The sequence below is a fragment of the Nanorana parkeri genome, unplaced genomic scaffold, assembly GCF_000935625.1.
Source record: "Nanorana parkeri isolate BGI_ZX_2015 unplaced genomic scaffold, ASM93562v1 scaffold2363, whole genome shotgun sequence".
NCBI lineage: Eukaryota > Metazoa > Chordata > Amphibia > Anura > Dicroglossidae > Nanorana > Nanorana parkeri.
The window spans coordinates 148999-159124 of NW_017308631.1; the positions used below are offsets into that span (position 1 = coordinate 148999).

At 52.0% G+C, this 10126-nt stretch overlaps 1 protein-coding gene across 1 annotated transcript in view; it reads right to left on the minus strand.

Moving 5' to 3' along the window:
- Positions 1-5142: 5142 nt before the first annotated feature.
- LOC108801510 (fatty acyl-CoA hydrolase precursor, medium chain-like) overlaps positions 5143-10126 on the minus strand; it is a 10713-nt gene continuing 5729 nt past the window's right edge. Inside the window, exons 6-13 of the mRNA XM_018573397.1 lie at positions 9498-9611; positions 9213-9308; positions 8870-9010; positions 7767-7841; positions 6975-7122; positions 6661-6813; positions 6514-6586; positions 5143-5329 (exon numbers count right to left, since the gene is read on the minus strand). Coding sequence (XP_018428899.1) covers positions 5143-5329; positions 6514-6586; positions 6661-6813; positions 6975-7122; positions 7767-7841; positions 8870-9010; positions 9213-9308; positions 9498-9611 — 987 coding nt within the window. The remainder of the gene's footprint in view (positions 5330-6513; positions 6587-6660; positions 6814-6974; positions 7123-7766; positions 7842-8869; positions 9011-9212; positions 9309-9497; positions 9612-10126) is intronic.

Consider the following 10126-nt stretch of genomic DNA (forward strand, 5'->3'; position numbering starts at 1 on the left):
CCCTCCCCCGTGATCTACCAGCATCAGCTCTGAGAGCTACGATCACCATCCACCTAATGGGCCCCCCTGCGCTAGATGTATCCTGTGTGGCCAGACCCCGCATGTATCGTCACAAGGACTTCCTCAAAGGCCTCCACAGGAAACATCTGATCTCATGATATACACAACTTAACCCTTTCTTTACCTATACTATGTGACCCCTATGTGAGATCCAGTATAATAAAACAAGAACCTCAAATCCATAAACCACATTAATTGCATGGAAAGTGATCCAATATGCTGCGCAGGGTCTGCAGTGTGAGTTGCTGGCAGGAGAGTCTGGTGCCCAGGTGACTAGAAAACAACATGGGAGGAGCTTACACTCTGCTGTATGAGCCAACCCGCGCGCTACGGTGAAAGAGAGAGCTGCAGATGCTGAGGAGAAGCATGGTGCATCCATGCAACCATTGTCTGCATCTCCAACCCCATGGAAGTTTGGCTTTGTGCACCATGAATGGCTACAAGGTTATTGGGATCACCTGTAGGAGCCGCACAAGAATCTCATCCACAATACGACCATGGAGCCGGTCACCGTGCTGCAGCCAACATTGCCACGCTGTGCCTTGCAAGTAGACTGGACAACTGGTGCTACTGTAGAGGAACTGGTCATCTCCACGCCAGCTGCTACAACCTCCATTGAGAGTACTTGCCTGTCACCCGCACCCTGCAAGCCAGGATATACTTGGGCTTCCCATGGCAGCGGTCGAAGCCTGTGATGCAGCATGCCGGAGAGCCACCCTGCCCGTGTCCAGGGGCGTATCTGCCGCGAGGCAAACAAGGCGTTTGCCTGGAGCGGCAGATTCGCTGAGGGCGGCACCGCGAGGGTTAATGACCTGGATGTGATGACGCGGACGTCGGCCTGGAGTGGACGGCGTGTGCAGACGGCGGGCGGCGTTGTTTTACGGTGAGTTTGTACCCGTGTCCATGAACAGACCGGGGCAGAGGGAGCGCAGAGGGTTCCCCTTGAAGGAGTCAGACTTTTAGTCCCCCTTGTACTTGGGGGAAGAGGACATGATGGAGACACTGGCGCTGGAAAGACTATGGACTGACGGGGACCCTAGGGTTGCCACCTGTCCAGGATTCACCTGGACAGTCCGGGTTTTGAATGCTGTGTTCGGGTTTCATGGCAGCAGAAACCCGGACACAAGATGTCAGGCAGACAGGGGCAACCAAAATTAAGATTGGGGCTACTGGCCCCCCACTAACAACAGTCTCAACTGTGATATTTACATATGAATGGGTGGTGCTAGTTACATATGAATAAGCCATGGCTCATTCTCCCCCCAAAAAATGTCCGCTCGTCGCTAGAGTCTTCGGGTTTCGCTTGAAGAAAAGGATGCAACCCTAGGGGACCCCGAGTCACATGAGTCACAGGCTAGCTCGCCTCTTGCTATCCCGGAGGTGCCTGAGCCCCCTGTTTAGGCCGATAATAGGAGAAGTGTTTACTGGTTCACTTCCAAGAAGTGTCATTTGTGAGGAGAACCAGAGCCAGGCCGCAGACATGTTTGTGAAGAAGTCCGTAGACTCTTGTGTGCCGCCAGGCTGCTGGAATCCTACAGAGCTGCCTAAACCTGCTCAGCTGCAAAGGATTGTGGAGAAGAGAATAGGCCAGGAGTCAGGCCAGGAGTATGGAATATATCACCATTATGGGCCAGAGGAGCTGGTGCATGAGAGATAGACTGGTAAAGGAGGAATGGCGTGACCTTGCCATAGTGGACTACCTTGCGTGCCTAAGCCCTACTGAAGGAAAGGCCTCTCGCCCACCTGCGTTGGTGAATATAACAGCTGCCCGTTTACCTGAGGACTATGGTCCACGCATCTACTCTGATATGGTCATCATGCAAAGGCCTGGGCACCGTGAAATGCTGTGCCACGTCACCACTGCGGATGAAGAGGGCAAGCGGCACCCCAAATATTACTGATAAGCCAAAAATCAGACTTATCCCGCAAAGATAAGAGTGCGCCTGCTGCCGTCTGCTCTCTTGTGTTCCCGTATGGCTGCAACAACACTATGACCCCAAATAAGATTTCTGGCCGACGTTTCTGGACTGCCATCACCACAGCTGGACTATTACTGTTTTCAATCGGCCCTCCACTCCCCTGAGCATGTGAGTGAAAGACGTTTTTCCAGGAACTGGGACTTCATGCTCTGTTAGTGTGTTAAGGAGATTTTTTTTTTGCAAGTGGTGCATGCTGGGGGAGGATATAAATATTTGGGGGGACCTTGCAGAAAGGTCTTTTGCCTCTTGGGCCGCGGTCAGGAGAGGAGGATGCATTAGCACTGCAGTATTTGCCTCCTGGGCCCATTGCCTGGGGAGAGGCCTAAGTCTTGGGGACTGACCTTGCTGGAGCATCCATGGGTGAAGTGTCCAGCTGAAGAGTGTCCTGGAGAACCTGGTACAATAGTGGACATTGCAGGAGGTCCTGTCTACTGACTCCAGAAGGTAATTGTGAGGAGCAGGTGGTATTTTATAGTCTGAAGAGTCCAGAGTGCTGGTCTTGGCTTGAAGGCTCTTATCCTTGTACTGGCTGTGATTGGAGGTCTGGAGCCATAGGGTAGCCTGTGCTCTAACCCCTCTCTCCGTGTGTTTTAAGCTTTCTAAAGTGACAGGCACCCAATTCCTTTCACTCCTCAAAAGAGTCAAGGATTTGGCACGAGGTATGACATTCTGGTCCACCCAGCTGTTTGGAGGACCCCATCCACCTCCCAGGGGTAAGGGGGTGCTATAAATGATTATAATGACTCTCGTCTTATTTACTAAGTCAATGTTTGTATTCTTTACTAAATCCCCATGATGACAGGAAAGCGTCTCACCTTTGTACAGGTTGTTACAATGTTACAGAGCAGAATCCTCCCACCTTCTTGGCTAAGCTTTCCTCTGGCCCTCCTCTGAGCTCTTTGACCTTCTCTCCGTATCTAGTGTTAGTTCCCTCACTGCCATCTGTCCATGAGTCCCCTACCAGAGAAAATGGCTCAGCCTCAGAATAACAAGTCTCCACCCGGATTCCATGCAGCTCATTTCTATGATTAGTTCTAAATGCGGCCGTACAAGAAAAAGAAAATTCCAACAGTTTCTGAAACACACCGAGGACCTGAAGATCCACATCCCAAAAAAATGTTTATTCCTTTTTAATATAAAGCGGCTGTAATATGAACCCGACATGGAGGAGCCGACCCAAATCACAGGCCAGTGCTGCTGTATCTGAGAATGCCGGGTGTCTGGCTGTCATTCTGCTTCAATGTAGTAAAAGCTGGACTCTAATTTTCTTTAAATAAGCCCTCCCCTCCCCCCCCTCCTTCCTGAGCCCTCCCACCATTTAATACACAGATCAGCCATAACATTATGACCTCCTGCTTATTATTGAGTAGGTCCCCCTTCTCATGACCCATCCAGGCATGGACCCCACTAGACCTCTGAAGGTGTGCTGTGGTATCTGGATGACCCCCCTAATATTAAGAAGGTCCCCCTCTTTCTGAGCCGTCCAGGCATAGACCCCACTAGACCTCTGAAGGTGTGCTGTGGTATCTGGATGACCCCCCTAATATTGGGTAGGTCCCCCTCTTCCTGACCCATCCAGGCATGGACCCCACTAGACCTCTGAAGGTGTGCTGTGGTATCTGGATGACCCCCCTAATATTGGGTAGGTCCCCTTCTTCCTGACCCAACCAGGCATGGGCCCCACTCGACCTCTGAAGGTGTGCTGTGGTATCTGGATGACCCCCCTAATATTGGGTAGGTCCCCCTCTTCCTGACCCATCCAGGCATGGGCCCCACTAGACCTCTGAAGGTGTGCTGTGGTATCTGGATGACCCCCCTAATATTGGGTAGGTCCCCCTCTTCCTGACCCAACCAGGCATGGGCCCCACTCGACCTCTGAAGGTGTGCTGTGGTATCTGGATGACCCCCCTAATATTGGGTAGGTCCCCCTCTTCCTGACCCAACCAGGCATGGGCCCCACTCGACCTCTGAAGGTGTGCTGTGGTATCTGGATGACCCCCCTAATATTGGGTAGGTCCCCCTCTTCCTGACCCAACCAGGCATGGGCCCCACTCGACCTCTGAAGGTGTGCTGTGGTATCTGGATGACCCCCCTAATATTGGGTAGGTCCCCCTCTTCCTGACCCAACCAGGCATGGGCCCCACTCGACCTCTGAAGGTGTGCTGTGGTATCAGGATGACCCCCTAATATTAAGAAGGTCCCCCTCTTCCCTAGCCGTCCAGGCATGGACCCCACTAGACCTCTGAAGGTGTGCTGTGGTATCTGGATGACACCCCTAATATTGAGTAGGTCCCCCTCTTCCTGACCCGTCCAGGCATGGACCCCACTAGACCTCTGAAGGTGTGCTGTGGTATCTGGATGACACCCCTAATATTGAGTAGGTCCCCCTCTTCCTGACCCGTCCAGGCATGGACCCCACTAGACCTCTGAAGGTGTGCTGTGGTATCTGGATGACACCCCTAATATTGAGTAGGTCCCCCTCTTCCTGACCCGTCCAGGCATGGACCCCACTAGACCTCTGAAGGTGTGCTGTGGTATCTGGATGACCCTGCTGTGTTAATTGTCTTTCATACACAGCAAACGTATTACTCGCCCACCCTCAGGGCGACATGGTGCTTCCTCAATGTGATCTCTTTGTCCCCGGAGGACTCTACAGTTCGTTGTGCTCTCCCCCCTCCTGCGACACCTTCCTGAGCTTCTCGTGGATAATTTTAACACACCAACTGGAATTGGTGAGAACTAAACAGCCTGAGGGGTAGATAATATAAATCCAGCCATGACCCGGGGGTAGCCCCAATCCAGGGACACATTGGTAGTGTTGGCCATGGACCACTCATGTTTTAGGAGGTGCGGGGAACTTGGGGTGCTGCTGTTGGGGTAGAAGATACCTTCTTGGGTGTTGGTATGGAGGCCCGATGCCCATTCCACTTGACCTGTACACATGGGTCGTTCTGCCTACACGGGACATTACACGGAGATGTGAAGAGAAGAATCCTCAATAAAACATTGATGGAAACTTTCTGTACTTTATTGTCTTCCATACACAGCAAACTTCTGAACCCGCCCACCCTCAGGGCGACATGGTGCTTCCTCAATGTGATCTCTACAGCTCGTTGTGCTCTCCCCCCTCCTGCGACACCTTCCTGAGCCTCTCGGGTAGAATGTCGGTCCAGAAGTGGAATTTTCTGTGTTTCAGTCTATGAGACGCTTTCTGCTGTATGTCAATCTGCAGATAATCTTCATCCTGGTCATACTGAGGCCACCAAACCAGGCCGGGTCCGTTCGGGTCACTGCGGAAAGAGGGAGGAAATTCCTTGAAGTAGATGTAAACCCAAATCACTAAAATCACATATAAGCCAAAAGTAATTTTCAATCTTTTTAGGTCTCTAGTCATGCATCCATGTTCAGTTACTTCCTGTTTATAGGGTGACAACATTTTGTGTTTCCCCCCCCCCCCCCCCACATGGAGCACAGGGCTCAGAAGTATGTTATGCATAGAGTACAGGGGTAAGGAGAATGAAATATATGAAGTGCAGGGGTCAGCTGTATGTAAAAATGTAATGCAGGGGTCAGTTGCATGTAACACATGGAGTGCAGGGGTCAGGAGTGTGTAACACAAGCAGTGCAGGGGTCAGGAGTGTGTAACACAAGCAGTGCAGGGGACAGGAGTGTGTAAGACATGGAGCACAGGGCTCAGAAGTATGTTATGCATAGAGTACAGGTGTAAGGAGAATTAAATATATGAAGTGCATGGGTCAGGCGTGAGCAAAGCACAAGGTTCAGGGGGCAAGAGTATGTAATGCATTAAGTGCAGAGGTCAGATGTATGTAACACATGAAATGCAGAGGTCAGGAGTGCATAACGCATGAGGTAAGGGGTCAGGAGTGCATAACGCATGAGGTAAGGGGTCAGGAGTGCATAGCACATCATCTCTCCCCGATTACAGCTCCCCCCTTCAGTACAGACCTCTCTTCCCCCTGCACCAGTACGGTACATAGACCCCCAGATAGCTGACCTACCAGACCTCAGATACAGGGCCAGGGCACAATAATTGGGGAACTCCTCCCCTTGGCTGTGACACTGACATAAGAGCCGAGGAGGAGTTTTGAAGAATGCTCCTCAGCTTTGTACACAGCCGCTGTATCTGAGGTGGCGGCTACAGTGTAAATAGCGCAATCGGAGAGAGAAGGGCGGTCACAGCAATGGGACCCCGGACACTCAGTGGCCCAGGTGCCTGGCGCCAGTGACACATCCAGGGACCCCTATTTCCCAGGAACAGACCCCTTAATACAGGGACTGTCCCCAGAAAACGGGGACGGATGGTAACCAAAGGTTAGAATGTCCGTCAGCATTTCATTGCTGTGTTCCCATAGAGGAGATTTTCTCCCATTTCCTGTCTTGGTGAGATAAGAACCGTCTGTGTTACAGCAAAGCTGCGCCAATCACATCTGGAGGAGGAGTCACCGCGACTTACCCCGTCCGAGCAAAGTTGGCCCAGTATCTCATGATGGTTCTGCTGAGCCGCTTCTCCTCTTCGGGGAAATTGTCTGGAGGATAAAACAGCAATTTAATTCTGCGTTCGCTGCCAAATACGAGCCGACAACCCCACCCCCCAGCGTACGTGATTTATAGAAGGCGCCGCCTCTGAGGAAGGGACCTCCGAACGCAAACACCAGATCATCGCCGTGATCGGCCTTCACCCACCGCGGCCTACTGTCCCCATACAAGGATGGACGGCGCTGGAATTCATAGAAGTAGACGGGGGATCCGGAATCTGAGGAGGACGATGGGGGACACACATGAGTCATTCGCTTACCTCAACCTGTCACTGACACCCCACTTTTATAGGACATGGTCAATTTAGATATAACCAGTGCTGAGCGGGGGTCCTTCTTTCTGACAGGAGACCATAAAGGGGTATCTGGTGCCTCACACCTCTGTGGTGTTTCGCCATCTTTAGTGCCGGGATGACAAACATGACGTCGCCTTGCAGATCTAAAAAGCGATCCCGGTTTTCCAGAGGGTCGTCCGTGTCCCCGAAGTACTCATCCAGCAACGTGTAATCCACCTCGGAGACCGCTCCCTGCACACACAGCAAAGACCAGGTCAGTAATTGATCAATTCCAGAAAATTTCCCAGCATGCTCTGCATTCCCTGCACGGTGGTACCCTTCCAGCATCGGTCACCCGCCACTGCAGAGGCTGCCATTCCCCCGAGGCAGAGCGTCCCATACCAGAGCTTTTAATAATTATTGATAGATATCAGTCACATTGCTACAAATTATTTTTAAAAAATGGTTTATTATACCTTTAGGCTAGGTTCACACCCGATGCAGTGCGTTCCGGCCCGATTCTGGCCAGAACGCACTGCGTCGCATTGTGGCCGGCTCACTTTTTTGTGGGGCAGGAGGGGGCGTGACGGGCCATTGAATTGAATAGCACCGTAGCCACGCCCTCCGGCCGCAATGCGTGTGCTTGCGTGGGTTTCCTCCGGCTACTCCGGTTTCCTCCCACACTCCAAAGACACACTGGAAGGTTAATTGGCTCCTCTCTAAGTTGGCCCTGTAAGTATGCATGTGAGATAGGGACCTTAGATTGTAAGCTCCTTGAGGGTAGGGACTGATGTGAACGTGCAACTATGTAAAGTGCTGCGTAAAATTGTCGGCGCTCTATAAATAAATGACAACAAAACAGGAAAGATCCAGTGTTAGTCTTGTGAGTCTCTTACCAGGAACATGGAACGGCTCAGCTCTGATTGGAGGGATTCCTTTGGCAGCCCGTCCATGAACTCCAAGTCCAAACTCTGTCCAGAAAAAACAAAGCCACCGTTACCACCGCGGCAATTCCCCCCATGGAGTCCCTTCTTCTCCTCTCCATCAGGGTACAAATCCCCTCGTAATCTTAGAATATGCGACTTACATCCCCATTTTTTATTTCTTTACTTGTAAAAGAAGACAGAAACGAAGGAAAGGCTGTTTGAGGTTTTTCTCCAATCACTCGCAGGGGCTCCACTGATGGTGGGAATCCTCTACAATGAATGTGTATTTCAGGTGGTGGGGCAGAGAATATTGTGTAGCCTTGGTCTACACGCAGAGCCGTAGCCAGCTCCTTTGGCACCCGAGGCAAGAACAAAAAATTGTGCCCCCCAACAATCGTGTGCGTTATGTGACGTCATGCGCCCCGCCTCCAGGATGGCGGAGCGCGTGCCCAGAATGCGCTGGAGGCCAAATCCAAAATAGCATAAAAATGTGTTTCATTTGACGAAACTAAAGAAAACATTTTTAGTTTCCGTTCATTTAGCCCGAAACAAATTTTTAGTCTTTGCATATGTCTAGTAGTGTGTGTGTGTGTGTGTGTGTGTGTGTGTGTGTTTCACTGTTGGGGGGGCTTCGGGAAAATATCAGGCGTCTAAACAGACCCCTGATATTTACCTTTTGAAATAGAAAAAGAGATTGAGGACACAGGGTCCTCTGCCCATACAGGTGGGGGAGAGCAGCAGTAGAAGCTGGAGCCTGTGCCGCTCCTCTTTTCCCTGCCGAGCCGTGGCTGCGTTGGCCGCCTGGCGCCCCTGTTGCCAATGGCGCCCTGTGCTCGTCTATGGCAACAGGTGCGAGGCTTGCCTGGCTGCGCCCCCTCTCAGCTGCGCCTGAGGCGAGTGCCTCACTCGCCCCATGGTAGCCACAGCCCTGGTCTACAGAGTAAAAGTCCACACTGGGCATTGAGGATGGAGCCCGGACTTCTCTGCAGAGATTCTATATTACATTATTAGATTATTAGATGCCGGTTATTCTCTTCCGGGTGGGATTTCACATCTATGGGTGGGTTTCCTACCTTTGGGATCATCCAGCCACATTCCTGCTCATTCACGCCGATCATAAATGGCACTTTGATGTTTTCTTTGGCGGCTAATATCTCCTGCGCGGGTTTCGGCAGGAAAACTCCGTCCACACAGGCCGGCAGTGGTAGGAATTTCTGCAGGGGTGTAACAAAGGTGAGCATGAAAGAGAACCTGTCGCCTAAAACCCAAGCTCCTCATTACACAGTGCCTTGTGTTCTATGAAGTCCACACAGGACAGGCTGGGTAGGAACATTGGCCTAATTGCTCCTCAGACCATAATAATATAATACCAGCAGCAATATAAAAGGAGGAGACGTTGGGGGTGACATAACATACCGAGGAGGAGATGATGGAGGAGATCTCTTGCTCAGACTTCTTAAGTAGACAGTCCACCACAGAGGACGGCTCACATCCCGACACATTAGCTACAAACTGCAATGGAAACCCAGAGAATTGGAGACGTCATTACCTTCCCATCCTCCATCTTTTATGTCTGCTGACACCCAGTGCTGGTGCCTTCCAAAAAATTAAACATTACCCAGAATTCTCTGCCCGGGACAGGGATCAGCATGGAGTGACAATGGAAGGAGTGCGGGGAAATGGAAAGCAGAATTTACTTACATCCCTGTAAAAAATGAGCTCCTCCGGCGAGCTGACCATCAGCCCCGGCATTATGGCCACTCCGCTCTGTGCGATGGCGCGATGGAACAAGCCCCTGGCCAGCGGAGACAGGACCTGAAATCACACAGACAGTTATAATGTTTTGGTATCTCCATTCCCACAGTGAGCGAGCTACACAGGGGAGGTCAGATATGCAGGGCAGCCATCAGGGGAGTACGGCCGATACTCATGTAAGGGGCCCGGGCAGCCTGGGGGGCCCGCCCGGGTCCCTTACATGTGAAGGGCGAGGAGGCGGAGGCCTGGCCCTAGCAGCGCAGGGCCCCAGCATTGCCGCTGCAGCGGCTTTGAGACAAGCTAGGGCCCCATCAGCGACACTGCTCGTCTGATGTCGGACTGGCCGGGGAAGTGACGTCACGTTCGTGATGAGACGTCACTTCTGGCTGGTCCAGCGGCAGACGAGGCCATGTGTGCAGGTAAGAGGAGCTAGGAAGGAAGGAAGGAAGGAAAGGAGGGAGGGATGCAGCACTGACCAGCACACCTGAGACCCCTTCAGAGCCCACCATAGACAGTCTCAGATAGACTGGGCAGCATCTATGGTGGGCTCTGCAGGGTCACTCTCAGGTGGGTCC